Source organism: Octopus sinensis, linkage group LG9 (genome assembly GCF_006345805.1).
Source record: "Octopus sinensis linkage group LG9, ASM634580v1, whole genome shotgun sequence".
Classification (NCBI taxonomy): domain Eukaryota; kingdom Metazoa; phylum Mollusca; class Cephalopoda; order Octopoda; family Octopodidae; genus Octopus; species Octopus sinensis.
In genome coordinates, this window is record NC_043005.1 from 23505172 (window position 1) to 23525591 (window position 20420).

The 20420-nt window shown below is 41.3% G+C and overlaps 1 protein-coding gene across 2 annotated transcripts in view; it reads right to left on the reverse strand.

Moving 5' to 3' along the window:
* LOC115215387 (ubiquitin-conjugating enzyme E2 U-like) overlaps positions 1–16171 on the reverse strand; it is a 27483-nt gene extending 11312 nt beyond the window's left edge. The window contains exons 1-2 of one of the 2 annotated variants that reach the window (XM_029784546.2): positions 15965–16171; positions 1711–1868 (exon numbers count right to left, since the gene is read on the reverse strand). In XM_029784546.2, coding sequence (XP_029640406.2) covers positions 1711–1770 — 60 coding nt within the window. In that variant the 5' untranslated portion in view covers positions 1771–1868; positions 15965–16171. Of the gene's footprint in view, positions 1–1710; positions 1869–15960 lie in introns of both variants that reach the window. The other variant, XM_036505831.1, reaches the window with a different exon arrangement.
* Positions 16172–20420: the final 4249 nt, after the last annotated feature.

Sequence of the window (20420 nt, forward strand, 5' to 3'; positions counted from 1 at the left end):
TATTTTTTTCTAATATATAACATCTGTACATCACCTCCAAACCTTCTAATATATGCATATATATATATATATATATATATATATATATATATATATACATGTATATATATACATTTGGCCGTGGCCAAAAGTTTGGAACATTTGTTTAAAAATTAAAATTGTTATGCCCAAGTACAATATGATTCAAATATATACAATATAGAGATATACTTACCTAATAACTGATCTGATGGTTCAATAACTAAAAGAAAAAATAGGCAAAATCAAAAATATAATTCTAGACCAAATTGGTTACTTTTAATTTAGCATTGGGCATTTGATATAAAATTCTAATGTTCAAACCTATGTTCCAAACCTTTGGTCACGACTGTAAATATATCAAATTTATATATGTGTGTGCGTGTGTGTGTATATATATATATAATATATATATAATCGTTTGTATATTTATTTTGGAAGATTCTTGATGTGAATTTGTGTGTTGAAACAGATATTGTTATATTTGTGGATGGTTGTGTTCCCAGTTTAACCGATGAAAACACACACACTTTATTTATTCGGTGTTCACTTGCTTCAGCTTTATTTCACATTAATTGTATTTCGGCCAGAATTCTTAGGTCACACTTCAGTGACCTCATCAGTGGTCCTTTGCTTCCTTCTTTCTTTTTGTGTGTGTCTTTCCTTCCTAATGATTTGCTATTTTGTATTCCTGTTGTATGTTTCTTTATTTGCACATAGATATATCCCACAAATACAACAATATATCATCATCATCATCATCATTTAGCATCCGCCTTCCATGCTAGCATGGGTTGGACGGTTCAACTGGGGTCTGGGAAGCCAGAAGGCTGCACCAGGCCCAGTCTGATCTGGCAATGTTTCTATGACTGGATGCCTTTCCTAACGTCAACCACTCCGTGAGTGTAGTGGGTGCTTTTTACGTGCCACCGGCACAGGTGCCAGACGGGGCTGGCAAACGGCCACGGTCGGATGGTGCTTTTTACGTGCCACCGGCACGGGGGCCAGGCGAGGCTGGCAACGGACACGATCAGATGGTGCTTTTTACGTGCCACTGGCATGGGGGCCAGGCGAGGCTGGCAACGGACATGATCGGATGGTGCTTTTTACGTGCCAATGGCATGGGGGCCAGGCGAGACTGGCAATGGACACGATCGGATGGTGCTTTTTATGTGCCACCGGCACTGGTATCACAGCTATAATTTCCATTGATGTTGATCGATTTCGATTCTGATTCTCACTTGCCTCAACAGGTCTTCACAGAGAGTTGGTATATTATTATTATTATTATTATTATTATTATTATTATTATTATTATTATTATTTATATATATATATATATATATATGGAAATAGATAGATAGATAGATAGATAGATAGATAGATAGATAGATAGACAGATGGATGCAAATGTGTGTGTGTGAGTGTGCATGTATAGTTTTGGCAAACAGGAAAATAGAATTCAAATGTTGGTTACAGTGATGATGGTTCCAGTTGATCCAATCAACAGAACAGCCTTCTCATGAAATTAATATGCTTAGCACTCCACCAACATGTGTACCCTTAACATATTTATGAAGTATCTTCTTAAGTATGAAGCTGTTACTGAAGAATCAAAATATAGACAAAAAGAAGAAAAAGATACAAGAAATAAATAAAACAAAAGATCAGTTGTGTTTGTAGAATAGTTACCCAGGTGGAAAACTTTTGGATAGCATTGAACTCTTTCTCAAGTAATTCACTGGACAACATTTTTGGAACTGTAGATGTTATGAATAATATCGAACTTTCTTCCTAGTTCAGGACAGCAATTTATTAATCATTATTCTTCATATGAGCAGAGTAAAAGGCTGAAATACATAAATAAACAATATATACAAACAATATATATATATATATATATATTAATAAATAAAATAAAACATATGCATATATATAAACATATATGTACGTACTTACCTCTACATGTACATATACATGCATATATGAGTACAGGACACCAAAAGGACGTCGAGCACAATGAGAAACAAAAACATAGACACAAACCAAAGGAACTGGACATTTATTTAAAAACAGCAAAAAAAATAGAATACAGGACAATTAACACAAAGAAAAAACCCCTTCTTCAGTCGCTAAAGCTTTCATCTACTCTACGTTTCGAAGACAGTTGAAAGATAAGAACTATAGATGTAGAAAACACATAGTAGTGCTCAAGTGATTTGAACTTAACACCGAAGTCTTTATCAAGGACTAAGTCCACATGGTAAAGAGTGGCTGTAAGAGTAATCCAGTTGAGCTGATATGGGGATAATGATGATGCAGATAAAGAGGATTAGACTTGTATATATATATATCTCTATATATAAAACTGAAATGCGTTTTTACCGCTTGGATCACTTTCAATGCCACTACATCCCGTCCGATTCACTCCAAAATTTACAGGGACATGTAAAATGAGGTGACGATGCCCGTGGGCTACCTTAGAAATCCCTATCTTAAAAGGTGTGGTTGCTAGGGGCCATCTTCCTCACTCACGCTATTTCCTCCATTCCCCTCTAACTCCCCTTCATTTATAACTTTGACAAGTCCACTCCCGTTATTTAATGTATCTGTCTTCCTCAACTCACTCTCACTATTTCCTCTTCCCAGCACATTTTCACTCACTCTATTTCTTACCTTCCCATAACTTTCACTTATGTATCTGTCTGCATTCATAGAGAGAAACAAATATTCCATCGCCATCGCCATCGCATTCTATTGTCTACCTGTCAACACGCCGATCGACCAAATACAAACAGAACACACCAACCAGCGTTCGTGTTCTGGTGATAACGTAGGTTTTTCGTATCTATTACATTTTAACATTTATTTAGAACCCTGCAAATTTTTCGTGCTAAATTTTCATTTATTACTACTTTATTATTTTTTCTTAAATTGATGCTTTTATTAAAATTAATTCTAATTGTCTGGGTCAACAGTTTGTTTCCTCGGAGGATATGGAAATTCTTATTACCTGTCAGAGAAATAACTCCAGCAGCTCACAACTATTTCAACAAAGACAAGGTTACCTGCTTACCAGTCGAATTCAGCGTCAACACTCATGTATGAGAGAGACTCCAACACACACACACACACACACACCACACACACACACACACACATATATACATATATATATATATATATATATATATATATATATATATATATATATATAATATATATATATATATAATGTGTGCATTATGTAGTTGGTTGAGCTGAAAATATGCACACCTATGTTAAAAGTGCTGGCAAGTTTGCATGACAACTATTTTTTTCCTCAAATGAAAGGCGTGACCTCTAGGACAAAATTCTCATCTTATAAAATGTGGCCCCAGTAGACCCGAATGAAATCGGGTTATATTAACCAAAATGTGAAAAGGGGTCTAAATGGGGCTTGAAGGGGATTAAAATTTAAAGGAGTGGGTGTTTAGCAATTCTCTGTTACATCAAGCTAAAAAATTTGCGCCAGCCTTTGAAGAAGTTTTGAATGCTTGCCATGGTGAGTCTACTGTCGTGAGAAAGAATCAATTCAAAACTTGGTGTTTAGGGATTTTCTTTTACATCAAGTTCAAAATTTTACGCCAGCCGTTAAACTGTCAATACGTTGCTGTCCGTCGTTAAGAAATGCCAGCCATGGTGACTCTACTATCCTCAAATTCTATCCCTTCAAACTTTGGTTTCCAATATTTTATTATTTTTATTCAGCTCGCAAGTTCGTCTGTCCCTTTTAAATGCTAGTGTTTTGCTGTCTACCTTGAAGCAGACCTTTCCGTTGTTACTGCCTGATATTTATGATTGATCTTTCTAAATATTTTATTTCTCAACTTACTCAAGATCTTTTGTTGTTTATAAATGGGAGAGAGATAGATAAAGATAGAGAGTAAGAGAAAGCGAGGGAGAGTCCGAGAGAAAGGAAGAGTAACAGAGTGGGAAAGTGAGAGAGAAAGGAGGGAGAATCATCATCATCATCGTTTAACGTCAGTCTTCCGTGCTAGCACGGGTTGGACAGTTTGACCGGGGTCTGGGAAGCCAGGAGGCTGCACCAGGCTCCAGTCTGATCTGGCAGTGTTTCTACAGGTGGATGCCCTTCCTAACGCCAACCACTCTGTGAGCGTAATGGGTGCTTTTTTCGTGCCAGGGGGGCTGGCAGCGGCCACGATCGGTTGGTGCTTTTTACGTGCTGAAAGGAAGCAACAGAAAGTAACAACCACACTCTTACCCGTGCGTAGAGCGGGTCACCTTCAGCTAGTATATATATATATATATATATATAATAATAAATATTAGGGAATAAATCCAAATTTACAGGGAAAAAATCAGATTTAGGATTAAATCCAATTTTATAGTAAAATATTATAAAATATTATTAGAGACAAAACCACTATTTTGCAAAACAAACAAGGAAAGACTTAAGATTAGTGCTTCACCATAGGTCAGCTACCATTATCTTGGCCTATGCCCTTCAACTGGGGCTACCGGGGGGGGGGGGCAGAAAGACCGATTCTATGACACCCTATTGCAGACTACCTCGTTGACAAATGACAGGGTCCTTCTCTTTGTGGCTGGTGACTTCAATGGACATGTTGGTCGACATGTCGGGGGCTTCCATGGCATACATGGAGGCTATAGTTTTGGTTCTCGCAATGAAGAGGGAACCAGGTTGTGGGAGTTCTGCGATGCAAATGATCTTATGGGTTGCAATACCAACTTCAGGAAACCCGCCTACCATTCTGGTAGACAAACTAGCCAAATTGACTACATCCTCGCCAGAAAAAGGGAAAGAGGGCTGCTTATAAATGCCAAAACCTTCCCAGGCAAAGAATGTACCCTTCAGCATAGATTAGTAGTTAGCGACTTCAGGATCAGGGCTAAATGGATGCCCAGAAGATCCTGCAAATGGACAGAGATTTAGAGACGTATTACTCGAAGCCTTCGATGAAATAGAAGAGGATATAGCATCACATAATGTGGAAGACAACTGGAGGTTTCTAAGGGACAACCTGCTGAGAGCCACTGACCAGATCTGTGGATGGTGCAAAGTCCCATCTCGACCCAAGGTAACGTGGTAGTGGAACAATGTGGTTGACAGGGCTATTAGACAAAAGAAACAGGCTTGGAGGGACTGGAAGAACGGAAGTAGCAGGGAGTTGTATCAGACTGTCAGAAGGGAAGCTAGGAGACAGGTTTATTTAGCCCGAGGGGAGGCAGATAAGAAAAAATTTGCCAATGTTCTGCGCCGTGAGGACCAAAGACTTGAAGTATTTCATGTTGCAAGACAGTGTGTGGGAGAGAATCGTGATGTCATAGGAGAGAAATGTGTCCGTATGGATGATGGTTCACTTGCACTAAACGAGGCTGTAAAGAGAGAGGTTTGGAGACACCACTATGAAAGGTCGCTCAATAAAGAGAATGAATGGGAGAAAGAAAGTTTGCCAAATGTCGACCCAACAGAGGGACCAGTTATCCGAATTAATAGTACCTTGGTAGATAAAGCAATCAAGAGTATGAAGGCAGGGAAAGCCTCCAGCCCATCAGGAATCACTGCAGAGATGCTCAAAATATCTGGCAGTGTCAGCTATAGCCTAGTCACCCGTATAGTTAACCAGGTGATGCACAAAGGAGTCATACCCAATGACTGGTGTAGCAACACCATAGTCAACTGCTACAAAGGTAAAGGTGACGCCTTAGATACAAATAATTACAGAGGTATCAAGTTGCTGGATCAAGTAATGAAGATCATGGTGAGGGTCATAGCCCAACTAATTGGAGACAAAATCAGTTTAGATGAGATGCAGTTTGGGTTTGTGCCAGGGAAAAGCATCACTGATGCGATATTCCTGGTAATACAGCTGCAGGAGAAATACTTATTGAAAGATAAACCTCTGTACCTGGCTTTCGTTGACATGGAGAAATCCTTTGACAGGGTCCCCCAATACCATATCTGGTGGTCAATGAGGAAATTAGGGATAGATGAATGGTTAGCTGTGCAAGTCATGTACAGGGACACCGTTAGTAAGGTGAGGGTTGGCAATGAGTACAGTGAAGAATTCTGGGTAGAGTTAGGGGTCCACCAAGGTTCAGTCCTCAGCCCTTTCCTATTTATTATAGTTCTCCAGGCAAAAATAGAGGAATTCAAGACAGGATGCTCCTGGGAGCTCCTCTATGCTGATGACCTTGCTCTAATTGCTGAGTCACTATCAGAACTGGAGGAGAAGTTCAGGTGTGGAAGCAAGGATTAGAATCGAAGGGCCTTAGAGTCAACCTAGCTAAAACCAAAGACTTAATAAGTAGGAAGGTAGACAAACCACAAACACCTTCAGGTAGATGGCCCTGCTTGATCTGTAGAAAAGGCGTAGGTAGAAACTCTATAAGATGTACCCAGTGTAAACTATGGACACATAAAAGGTGCAGCAATGCCAAAGGAAGGCTAACTAGGAAGATAGTTTTTGTATGTGGCAGATGTCACATGTGGGCCTCAAGCTATGGAGAGACAAGGCTGGCGCGTTGGTGTCCTGTGATGCACACTGTGTGTTTGGGGGTTTTACCCAAACTTCTTCCCCGACCTGCATGAAAGCATGCTCTTCCTCTGCACCGGGTCGCATTGATGCAGTACATAGATGCCTCCACTCGTACCTGAATATTGCCCTGTGTGGCACCGACTCCTCAGCCTGTCCTGACCTGGGCGACATATTGCACCAAAATACGGCCTCGATTGGTGAAATGTGGCCCCTCTCTGCCATGGTCTCGATGGTACGATGATGCCTTTCCACCACCCCATTTCCACTTAGCCGGTATACTGTCTTGAAGAAGCGGTTGACCTGCCACCCATCAAGCATTTCTTTCAGCACCTCTGAGTGAAATGCAGTGCCATTATCCAGAAGCAGTTCATCTACGGGGCCTCGTTCCAGGAATATCTCATTTAATACTTTCATGATTTCCTCTGTGGTCCCCGTCTTCATCTCCCTCCATATGGCCAACCACCCCGGTCCACAGTCAACCATTGAGAGGTATGTCCCCTGCCAGTAGTGTGTTATGTCCACCGCCAGTCGTTTCCAGTCATGGTCCACTGGAATACTTCTTGCCTCATGTATGTCTGGAGCAGGGTCGATGGACTGGCACCTGTCACAGCTGCTAACCACTCTCTGCCTGATCCGTCTTGTTACATCGAAGTCAACTTTCCTGGCTAGGAACAAGGTCCTGTCCACCCTCATGTGATGCATGGTATGCAATCTCCTCAACTCCAGGTCACTCAGATGGCATACTGCAGTCACAGCCTGCTCCGCATCCTTTGGCACCTGCAACTAGGCTCACTTTACCCTGCTCAGGACGTCTGCCCTGTACTTCTCAGAAGGCACAAAGATCACGCTCAGCTTCAGATTGAACTCAGTGGTTAGTTCACACAGTATCCCCAATCGACGCTTTACCAGCATCTCTGTGGCCTCATTGGTGATGACTGCCGTCACCCAACCAAGTACAGTGGCTGAATCAGTCCTTATTTCTATGGTGTGCAGCCCCCACTTCAAGGCTAGGTTCACTCTCTTCAACACGGCATCCAACTCCACCACATTGATATGATTGCAGTCATCTGTCTTCCTGAGCCAGGCTGCATCTTCCACCATGACACCTCCCACTTCCAAGACAACCCCTATTGCGATGCTACTGGCGTCACACCATACAATCCCACTCTTTGATTTGGGAACACACCAACTGCCCCTCACTGGATCCTCTGCTCTCACTCTGACCAAGACTTCCTGTATCATGTCGGTCATCTTCTCCCCCACTCTATCGTTCCACTTCACTCCTTTGGCTCGTCTCCTGATGAAGCTACATGCTGTCCAGAGCCATCCTGCAATCGGGTAGTGTCCCACCAGCTTCCCACACACTGAGAACAGTTCCCGTCTACTCATGCTGGCATCCAGTTCGGGGATCTCGTCCCTTGCCGGAACACCAACATGCCGGCCTTGTCTCTCCATAGCCTGAGGCCCAGTGCAGCACCTCCTTCCATTGCCTCTGGTGGCTTGGCGATCAGTCCCAAACTCTTCAGGTGGCCTATGACCTCCGTTGCTGGCATTACGGTTTCATCCACCAGAATGTCATCAATGTACGAATTGGTGGCCTTTTTTACTCAGTCCACCTTTCCCAGGATGGCCTTGAGAATTGTTGCCATAATCTTTGGCGCTGAATTCAGCCTGAACCCCAACATGGTCAGACAGTATATCCGGCCCTTATACCTGACAAGCTTATACTTCTACAGTTTCTCAGCCACATGCTCTTGCAGGTATGCTGACTTCAAATCGACGATCATGGAGGCTCCTGTCATCTGTCTCCACTCTCGCAAGGTGTCTCCGCAGACATCTGTGGCCTCACTGCCTGTATGACATGATACGTGGTCGTTCATCTCTCGGAAGTCAAGCACTGGCCTGACCTTATGCTTTGTAAAGGGAACTGGTTGCTTCTTTACACTTTTGGGGTGCAACTTGGGTGCAACACAATTTCCTTTCTTTTCGTTTCTAGAAACTACCAGTCGGTAACAAAACGTAACTTTAAAAATATATACGATTCTTTATTCTCTTATTCACAAATGAAGCATGATGGTATACTGGTATATACTTAGTTCAACACAGCAAGGCTGAATTTTAACGTTTGTAAGATTCTTACAACAAATTCAGCAGCAACAGAGCAGGTCAAATCCTTAGCGTCTGGGACAGGAGAATAGGCTGATCACACGTTTAAAAATACGTCCTTTCGCTTCTATCGCCATGTCTCAAGTCAACGACGCTATTAAGGAAGGCGATAGAATTTCTTCCCCAGTGTCTAGCACATGTGCATGAGGGAACTTCCTTATGCCTTTCCAGAAGGTTCCAACCCCGCACACGCACACCGAAGAAAGACGTTCCGCACACGCACACTGAAGAATACGTACCGCACACGCACACTGAAGAATGACGTTGCGTGTGCGCGCACTGGAATATGACGTCACTACAAAGGCTCCCCCTCGAGTGCGGAAGCACGAAACAAAATTCCTTGTAGTGGCTTCAGAATATAAGGTGGATACCAAATCACCAAAATGGCACACAATATGACAAATTAAAACAAAAATTTATAATATAAATAAGAATGCAGTAAAAAGAAAAGAAAAAATAATACTCAAATGAACAAAGTTCAATTAGTATCGTAACTGTCACTGGGAAGTCAATTAAGAATGTCAATATAAATCGTCTTTGAAAGTTTCTTCGGCCAGTGAACAGTTCTGCCTGACCTTGTAACATAAGGTCTGTTCGAGGCGGGCTGCGACGACGAAGGTGGTGTTGCCGATGTTGGTGTTGATAAAGGTGCATGTATAAATGGTGGTGTTGTCAAAGGTGCATGTGTAAATGGTGGTGTTGTCAAAGGTGCATGTGTAAATGGTGGTGTTGTCAAAGGTGCATGTGAAGGTTCAACGATGGTTGTGGCAGTGGGGTCATCAAAAGATGTGGACACCACAAAATATGCCCTTTTAAGACGATCTACGGAGACGGTCTCCGAACGACCATCAATGTCAAGTTTGAATACTTTCTCCTTATAAAGGTCCTTTATAAGGAGAAACAAGAGGTCCTTTGACAGAATCATCACGAACAAAAACATGCATCCAAGAATCAAGATCTGATGGTACATTAGAAGGAGGATTTTGGTGTCGAGGGCCCATAGGAGGAAGGGCAGAAAAATATCTGCGTAGTCGAGCAACATAAGACTCTAAATGAAGAGACTGTGACTTGTCTGGCACCAACATTGTGCCAGGCAATGCCAGTGTGGTACCATACAAGAGCTCGGCAGAAGAAAAACCAAGGTCTGCTTTAATCGCAGTCCGACATCCAAGCAGGACGATAGGAAGAAATTCAGTCCACGACTGTGGATTCGGCGAGGCACGCAACGCGGCCTTAAGTTGCCTGTGGAAACGCTCCACCATCCCATTAGAAGCGGGATGGTAACTAGTGGTGCGTATATGATGCATCCCCAGGATTCGTGATAACTCACGAAATAAAACCGCTTCGAATTGTCGACCACGATCTGTGGTTAAACTGGACGGTACACCATACCCAGAAATCCAATTAGACACGAAAGCTTTCGCAACAGTTTCAGCAGAAATGTCTGCCATAGGAATAGCTTCCGGCCAACGTGAGAAACGATCGATACAAGTTAAAATATATGAGAAGCCGCGACTCATAGGCCATGGTCCAACCAAATCAAGGTGGACATGGCGAAAACGGGCCTCAGGAGAAGAAAACTGTCCAAGTGGAGCACGAACGTGTCTATGGACTTTAGCACTCTGGCACTTCAAACAAGAGCGTGCCCAAGAGGTAATCGATCGTCGCATATTGGGCCAGAAGAACCGAGCAGTAACAAGCTTTAATGTGGCAGAGATACCCGGATGTGACAATGAATGAAGAGCATCAAAAACAGAACGTTGATGCTTCTCAGGTACTAACGGTCTAGGAGAACCGGTGGAGACGTCACAAAGAATAGAGCCTTCTGCTGAAGGGAGCGGTCGGTAGGCAAACTTACAATTGATAAACTTGGGCGAAGTTAAATCCAACTCCGTTAAAGGTGGTTGATCCTGCGAAATAGCAGTTAAGTCAATTGCTGCAGGAGAGGAAATGGAATTGACAGGGAGTCTAGAGAGAGCATCAGCTGGGACGTTCTCCTTCCCTGGCACATGTCGAATGTCACTTGTAAACTGAGAAATATAGTCCAGGTGACGGAAAGCACGAGGGGAGAGTTTATCCATTTTAGAAGATAGTGCAAAAGTAAGGGGCTCGTGATCAGTATAAATCACAAACTCTCGTCCCTCGAGCTGGTGCTGAAAATGCCGAACTGACAGATAGATCGCTAGTAACTCTCGATCAAAAGTACTATATCTGCGTTCAGTAGGCTTCAGCTGGCAAGAAAAGAAAGCCAAAGGTTTAGTTTCACCATCTACGGTGTGCTGCAAGACAGCGCCAACTGCAGAATCTGATGCGTCCACAGATAAAGTAAGTGGAGCATCAGGAGCCGGATGTGCTAGAACAGGAACTGAAGCTAGTTCCTTTTTAACTAACTCAAAGGCAGACAGTGTTTCAGCTGAAAGAGTAAGACGGGCGTCCTTTTAGAATTGCCCTTTAGCATCTGCGTTAAAGGAAACAACTTGTCCGCACACCGGTTTATGAAGCGTCGATAGAAATTAACTATACCCAAAAAATGGCGAAGTTGACGCAAAGAAGAAGGTGGTGCGATGCGCTGAATTGCATCGACTTTAGACGAGAGTGGTTTGATTCCACTCGAATCAATATAATGACCGAGAAAATCAAGAGATGATTGCCCAAAAAACACACTTGTCTGGATTAATGCAAACACCATAGTCGCGAAGACGCTGAAAAAGCTGAGACAAGTGCTGGAGATGATTTTCATGCGTATCACTTCTGATGAGAATATCATCGACATACGCGAAAACGAAGTCCACGAACAACTTCATCTATAAAACGTTGGAACGTACTAGTGGCGTTCCGCAAACCAAAACTCATGTATAGAAATTCGAAACAACCAAAAGGAGTGGTAATTGCCGTTTTAGGAACATCGTCTGGGTTGACCGGTATTTGATGATAAGCACGTATGAGGTCAACCTTAGAAAAAATGGTACAGCCATGAAGATTCGCTGAAAAGTCATTGAGATTCCTAATTGGATATCTGTCCGGAATCGTCACAGAATTTAGACGCCGATAATCTCCCACCGGGCGAAAATCTGTATCCCCTTTTCGAACTAAATGAAGGGGTGATGCCCATGGACTGGTGGATGGGCGTATCAGACCAAGCTGGAGCATATGCTCAAACTCAGCCCTAGCCGTTTTAAGACGGTCAGGTGCAAGACGCCGTGGGCGCGAAAAAACAGGCGGCCCAGTAGTTATAATAAAATGGAGTGTCGAGTGTACGGGTTTTACCATTTTAAAGGTAATATCAAGTAGCTCTGGAAAAGAAGCCAAAAGAGAATGAAAAACATCTCCATATGTAGAAACAAAAAATGTCGGGCTAAGAGCTGAATCGGTAGATTCTCTGGTCGGCGTGGAGAGTGTAGTTGAACTGTCGACTAGCCTCCGACGTCTGACATCTACCAATAGATCAAAGTTATTTAGAAAATCCGCACCTAAAATAGGATGCGGAATGTCAGCAATGACAAAAACCCACTGAAAATCTCGACGAAGATTTATGTCAAGGCGTAAAGAGATCTGACCGAATGTGGCTATTGGTGACGAGCCAATAGCGTGCAAAATAACATTAGATCGTTTTGGCCTGTCGGTTGTGAGACGCAGAGGCCAAATGCTGCAACAAGAACCAGTGTCCACCATGAAGTATTTCTTCGACACTAGATCCTTAACGAAAAATGCACGATAACTAGAAAACGACGTGGAGGAAGTTGACGTGCTCAACTCCTCCAAAGCTTTAAATCTTTTATAGGTGCATGGCTGTATGCACTTATGTGCTTTCTCTCCAAATTTGGAGTGATACCAACATAGTCCGGACTTTGACTGTGTGGAACGTGATGATGAACGGCTGCGACTCCGCGATCTTGAAAATCGTTTGCCATCGCGACACATCGCGTCCATCCTTTTGGTGAGACTTTCTATTTGTTTAGAAAGTCCCTCAATTGAGGCTGAAGAAGTTTGTGAGCAGACACAAGCAGACCGTGACGATGGTTGCACGGCAAATTCAACCATTTTATCTGCCATAGTTGCTATCTGGACCACGGTATTGGACTCTAAAGCGGTTGCCAAAATAGTTTGTATATAGGCGGGCAACATTGAAAAAAAATTTTCCGAAGGAGAGGAGCGTCTGCAGCTTTACCGCTCAACTCTCTTAGGTGTCTCAAAAATTCAGACGGAGTCCTATCTCCCAACTCCTCATCCGCCATCAATTCATTGAAGCGACTTTCCTCGCTTCTAGTATTTCTTTTCTCCACTTCTAATTTAACAGACGCATAAGTGGCATCTGGAGAAGGATCCGTAATAAGATATCTGGCAGTAGTTGCAAGTTGAGGAGGCATACAACTACAAAGAATTTGCAACTGCTGCTCAGAAGAAACACTATGTGCACAAAAATATGCCTCTAGTTGTGCAAACCAAAGTGTGGCATCACCTGTGAAAATAGGTAATGATGCCAAAGACATGTTGTTCTTTTTTTTAAAATTTAACTAGATGACTCTGTCAAAGGAAAGGTAAATGACAACGAATCAAAGTTGAACAGACGCAACAAGGAAAAAACAAGACCAGCAATTGAACCAATAGATTTTCTACATGTACAATTTACCAAAAAAATGTTTTTTTTTCTTTTTTGTACTGTATGCACAGAGAATAAAAAATTCTTTTTTTAAATTTTACCAACATTCATCGCGTCTAAAACAAATTTTTTATTTTTTTTCCGTGCGTGTGTGCTAACATGAAAAATTTTTTTTTTTTTAATGTTATGTATTTTAAACTGTCTCTTCTTAAGTTTGACTGCCTGTTATGCTTGGTGCACAGATCGCACTAACAGCTTAAGTTAAATTTTTTTTTTCGTCGACGATGAAATGGGTGACAAATTGTTGAAAGATGATGACTGCGGCGGGTTGATTGGTTCAGACTAGGTAGATTCTAGATTTCAGTTAAGTGTTCTATGGTCTATGACCAGAACTCGGGAAACTTGGTTGAGTGTTCTATGGTCTATGACCAGAACTCGGGGTCACCACTGTAAAGGGAACTGGTTGCTTCTTTACACTTTTGGGGTGCAACTTGGGTGCAATACAATTTCCTTTCTTTTTGTTTCTAGAAACTACCAGTCGGTAACAAAACGCAACTTTAAAAATATATACGATTCTTTATTCTCTTATTCACAAATGAAGCATGATGGTATACTGGTATATACTTAGTTCAACACAGCAAGGCTGAATTTTAACGTTTGTAAGATTCTTACAACAAATTCAGCAGCAACAGAGCAGGTCAAATCCTTAGCGTCTGGGACAGGAGAATAGGCTGATCACACGTTTAAAAATACGTCCTTTCGCTTCTATCGCCATGTCTCAAGTCAACGGCGCTATTAAAGAACGCGATAGAATTTCTTCCCCAGTCTCTAGCGCATGTGCATGAGGGAACTTCCTTATGCCTTTCCAGAAGGTTCCAACCCCGCACACGCACACTGAAGGACGTCCCACACACGCACACCGAAGAATGACGTTGCGTGTGCGCACACTGGAATATGACGTCACTACAGCTTTGTGGGCTGTACCACCGCCATCAATGGCAAGACTCCGCTCTCTTCTTCTTCTTCTTCCCAAGGGATCAATATGCCCTTTTTAATCAACCGCTCCACCTCCCCCTCGAACTCACTTCTGGCATCTCCTTTTAGAGTATGCTGATAGCAGCCCACTTTATTTTTTAACGTCGGGGTCTCTCCCTTCCAGTGCCACTCCACTGTCCACCTCTGGCCATCGAAGATAGCCTGAAAGTCCTGGTCTTCGATAGCATGTGCAACATAATTTTCCTCACGGCTCTCACCAGTGCATGGTCTCACCATATACGGTTTCCCCGCAAACCCGAACGTTACACCGGCCTCGTTAACGGTGACACCTCCTAAACGGGTGATTGCATCCATCCCCATCTCCACGTCAATCTCGTCCACCAAGTGGCCAACTACAATTGCTCGCAGCGTCAGCCTTATTCCCCGCACCACAATCTGCGCATCTGTTATGCCTTCACAGTGTACTTCTCTTCTGTCGACTGGTCTTATACTGCTTTCTCCACTCCACGTGTCTACCACTTCTGGAGTCATCAGGGTTGTCGTACAGCCCGTGTCAACAAGGGCTCGCGACATCTTCCCCGCACCCGAATGTTGACTACAGGTAATGACGATAAACGCACCTCTATTGATCCAAAGGGACAACCACTGGCGCAGTAGTCTACCTCAGACCGTTTCGCCGCAGACATTCGCTGGCTATGTCCCATTTCTCAACACCGGTAGCAAATGACCTCAGGCTTGGGTGACTTGCAGTCTTGTACCATGTGCGGGCCCTGACACCGGAAACACTGTCCTTTAAATGGTCGCACACGTTCTTTCTTTGACCCCTCTCCGCTGCTCCTTGCTCGGCCACTTTTCGTTGTTGCAGTCGCTGCTACCGACATCGTTCTGCAGCACGAAACTAGCATGCGAGCCCGAGATACAATGTCTGCCATCGCCATCGAGTGAATATTCGGCAGCTTCTGCAACTCGACCGACATGTGGTCCAGCGATTCTCCCTCAAATCCCGCCAGTTTAGCCAATCTTCTAAGTTCGTTCGCAAATACGTTAACCTGTTTCCCAGTACGTACATACATACATACATACATACGTACGTACGTACGTATGTATGTATGTACGTATGTACGTAGGTGCGTACGTATGTACGTAGGTACGTACGTACGTATGTACGAGCAGATGGAGATAGGCACTGGAAAGAAAAAGAAAAAAAGGAAAAAGACAGAACTGTAATTTTAACCGAGGAATCCCAAAAGACTTTTCGAAAAATGTTAAAAGCAGTAAATTAACCGAGTGTGGATTTGAACATTTTGTAAAGACAGTACGGCACCCTACCCACCCTAAAAAAAGAAAGAAGCAATGGGCTGGGTGGTTCTTTGACATGTTCGCTTGGCAGTTGAGATATTCCCATTTACAAGGGCGAAATAACTTATATAAAGACACACACTCCACAGAGAGAGAGAGAGAGGAGAGAGAGAGAGAGAGAGAGAGAAGGGGGAGATAGATAGATGGATAGAGAAAGAGAGACAGAGAGAAAGAGAGAAGGAGAGCTTCCAGCTCATTAATATACCCCGATAGGCATAGTTAATAATTGGAACATAGGAATAAGGAAAACAAGCTTACTGACCGAGGAGAGGAAACATTCTTCATTTTTTCTCGTTCGACGTTAATATCTGTATGCGGATCTTTTCAATGTCAGTCGGAAAAGATCCTTTTTTTGCTCTGTTCTGCTCTGCAAGACAGACTAGGAAATCTAAAATGGAGTTCTCAACTCCTGCAATCAAACTTGTTTTGTTGACATTTGGCTTCTATGGCAACTGTTGTTAACGAGAGAGTGTGTCAAAGCGAGATAGATAGATAAAAAGAGAGAGAGAGAGAGAGAAGGAGAGAGAGAGAGAGAGAGAGAGAGAGAGAGAGAGAGAGAGAGAGAGAGAAAGAGTTCTTCCCCTTCTCGTTGACTAGCCGAAAGAGAAACAACTAAATTTGTTGAAACGTTAGCCACCCAAGACACGCATCGAAATTAATATCAAACTACTTATATACGGAGCGTGTTTGATTAACGAATGGTGAAAGTAATTCAGAAAATATTATAGAGCTGTGCGGTTAACAAGTTCGTTATCGCAAGCATGTGAATCCGTATTCGATTTCACTGGACGGCAAATTCAGCAATATGAATACAATTTGGTCGACAGAAAATACGCAGAAGCCCATTACACACACACACACACAGCATACATCTCTTTCTCTCTCTCAGTGATATGTATGTTTGAGCAAAACTTCCGCCCGTCCCCCACCCAAACCACCCGTCTTTTGAAATTTTTTTTCGACACAACCCTACGGGGAATACGAATCTGCAGAAAAATTGGCAAAAATGGACATTTCTAAATTACCACCCCATCCCCATTTCTTTCATTTTAAACCTTTTTCAGAATTTTTTTTGCAAAATATGCAGAAAAATACGGAGATTATGATTCTTAAAAAAATTTCCAATAATTTTTGTAAAATTTTTTTTTTAAGAATTTTTTTTTTGTAAATATGCGGGAAAATACGGACAAAAAATTCAAAACATTTCTGTACTTACGGTTAGGGTTTTAGGGTTAGGGTTAGGGTTTTAGGGTTAGGTTTAGGGAAAAAGTTAAAATTGAAGAAGTTGGAAGGGTGGGGTGGAAAATTTCACAATGCCAATCTTTGGCAATTTTCTGGAACCTCCGTATCCGAAAACGAGGATTTTGGGCCAAAAAATTTTTTTAAATAAACAAATTTGGGAGAAAATGGAGGGGGTGGGGGGTGGGGAGGACGAGCAGAAGTCTTTCCTATGTTTGTTGTATAGCATATTGTCAGCATGGCTCAATGGTTAGAGCATCGGATTTACAATCATGACGTAGTGAGTTCGATTCCCAGACCACACTGTGTGTTGTGTTCTTGAGCAAGACACTTAATTTTACATTGCTCCAGTTCACTCAGTTGTAGAAATGAGTTGTAACGTCACTGGTGCCAAGCTGTATCGTCCCCTTTGCCTTTCCCTTGGATAACATCAGTGACGTTGAGAGGGGAGGATGATATGCATGGGCGACTGCTGGGACTTGTGCTTCGGGGGATAACTTTCTAGGTGCAATCCCATGGTCATTTATGACCGAAGAGGTCTTAACCCACTACCCTAATTTAACTGACAAACGCAGATCATCTACAAAATAAATGCCAGATCGAAAATTTGTGTGATCGATACGAACAGGCTGTATGGAATCACCCTTATTCACCCGTGGGAATTAATCAGAAACATTATGCCATTTTGTTAGAATGCAAAAATCACCAATCTGAGACAGAGGACATTTTCAAAATAATCTTGAAAAGTCAACCAAAGTTGAAGGTGTCATTTATTTTCAGGGCTCTACTAACCATCATTAAGATCCTTCTATTTATGGAGGCTGCAAAAATATATGAGAAACATTTCCCTGTTAGTCATGTTTTCTTTCTCCATTTTTCCTTTTCCTTTCTTATTTTGTGTGTGTGCTTTTATTTAGTTCATTGCTTTGTATAACTAAATAAATAAAAACCCTTTTTCCTTTTATCCCCAGAGAGAAACATTTCATGTTATGGAATTTGAGATTAAAAGATTTCCAGGAGTTTCATAACGTGAGGGCGGTCCATAGTGTGAAGACAAGTCATGTCATTGTTTACTTTTTAGCAGACGATACGGGGCCGACGTTAAAAACAGAATTCTTGATACAATCGCCAACCATCAAGAGTAAATGTGTTAATGTAAAAACAAAACAAACGAATATGAAAACAAAAATTTGTGCAAACATGCATATACATACCTTCGTGTTTGTTGGTAATTATTTGAAGGTATAACTTACTCTCTCGAATCATTTGTTTGCATATTTGTTTAGTACATGTTTTTTTTTTACACTGATATCACTTTGAAAAAATAAGCAATCAGGCATAGGGGTGGCTGTGTGGTAAGAAGCTTGGCACCAGTGACGTTACATATATATATATATATATATATATATATATATATATATATATATTATATATATATATATATATATATATATATAAACGGCAGTTTGTCTGTGCGTGTTTCTGCGTGTCTGTTTGCTTGTACCCTCACCCTGACCACGGCTTTCAACCGATTCTGATGAAACTTGACACACACATAGCCCAATGTCATAATTCAAAACTAACGCAGCGAAAATTTTGAAAAGTTCCCCCAGTTCTGAAAAAAATCGATAAATTCGACATGGGGTCGAGAATCAGAAATACGAACCACAAACTGTCTAGGGGACGCAACTCCACTTTTTTTAAATCTCAAAAAAAAATTTACCATCATTTTTTTCCATTTTTTTTTCTACTTTTTGGCTATAACTCTCTAAAATGCTTTATAGTTATTTCCCTTACAAACCTGAGCAACACCGGGCGATACTGCTAGTATATATATATATATGTAGCGAATCTTGCATGCATGAAGTGGATTCGATCCATCACAGCCAAATTTAAACTAACACTGCGACAGAACTTTTTCCACGGTGGAACAATGGTTTTTCTCTGACAGCAGTCTTTACGGATCTTTTCCTTTTGAACGGCACATGTCAACACAATTTTTAGTTAACTAAACACTTTAAAACTTCGTATACTGGTAGAATGTGTCAAAACATAACATATTTTTCTCTTGGCTCTCTTGAGAAAATTGTAATTTGTTTGTTTAACGTAGTTTAATTTTTCGAATTTTAACCAATGAATCGCCTCTAGTGAGCTAAAATCATCTGCTGCGTCTAAAACTGGGACAACATCCTGTCACTAACCCTAAACCTCACCCTAACCCTAATTTTTTTTTCTTAATTGTTACGCGTATAAAAATAAAAAACGAAAGGCTAAAACGAAAGCAATGGAAAATAATTTAAACAATTAACAAAAAAAATAATTCTATAATTTTATACACACGCTTTCCGTACGTATACGGAAAGCGTGTGAATAAAATAATAGAATTATTTTGTTTGTTGATTGTTTAAATTATTTTCCATTGCTTTCGTTTTTTTTTCTTAATTGTTATCCTTAAATTAATTTAACAATTAAGAAAAAAAAAACGAAAGGCAAAAATTTAGGGTGAGGGTGAGGGTAAGGGTGTTGTCTCAGTTTTAGACGCAGCAAATGATTTTAGCTCAATTAGAGGCGATTCATTGGTTAAAATTCGAAAAATTAGACTACGTTAAACAAACGAATTACAATTTTCTCAAGAAAGCCAAGAGAAAAAAATGTTTTATTTTGACACATTCTACCAGTATACGAAGTTTTAAAGTGTTTAGTTAACTAGAAATTGTGTTGACATGTGCCGTTCAAAAGGAAAAGATCCCTTTTAGCTTTCACTTGTTTACCGGCACATTGCGATCAATCTGATCACCGACACACAGCTATTTCATATTAAGCATCGCATCAAATCTAATGGAAAAACTATGTCCGAGCAGTTAACGATGTTGCTGCTTGAGCACTTTACCTAATTTAGTCTTTTGTCAAGTATAACAAAACATGACAATAAACAATAGATGTCGCAAGCTTTAATGTTTTTGTTTTACAACAGATAGCAAGAACCTAATAGAGATTTGTATTTGTCAACTTTTACTGGCAAATACTGCAACATTTACGGCTGAACGGATGTGTTTAGCAAAACGATTAACGAATAAGAGAAATAAAATTCTTTGGCTAAACTTTAGTTACAAATAACCAACAAAATAAATCTGACTGAAGTTGTTGCGAATAAACGAAAGAATTTCAGCATATTCCGACTGATAAGTTAAATAATAAAGCTTTATAATTATGACTGTTTTTCTCTCTTGAATGGCATCCAATAGCCTATAATTGAATGATCCCTACAAATTTTAATCAAAACTTTCCAAATCTCTGAGGCGTGAAATAATACAGATGACGGTAGCAGAGAAATGAATTATATTTCTGTGCTTCAAGTTCTTGTTGATGTCATTCGTCAGTAATCGCTATTTTGACTGCTTGACTGGCAGATACGTTAGTATATTACATCACCGTATCTAGTTATAACACTACGTTCCGAGTTCAAATCCCGCAGAGGA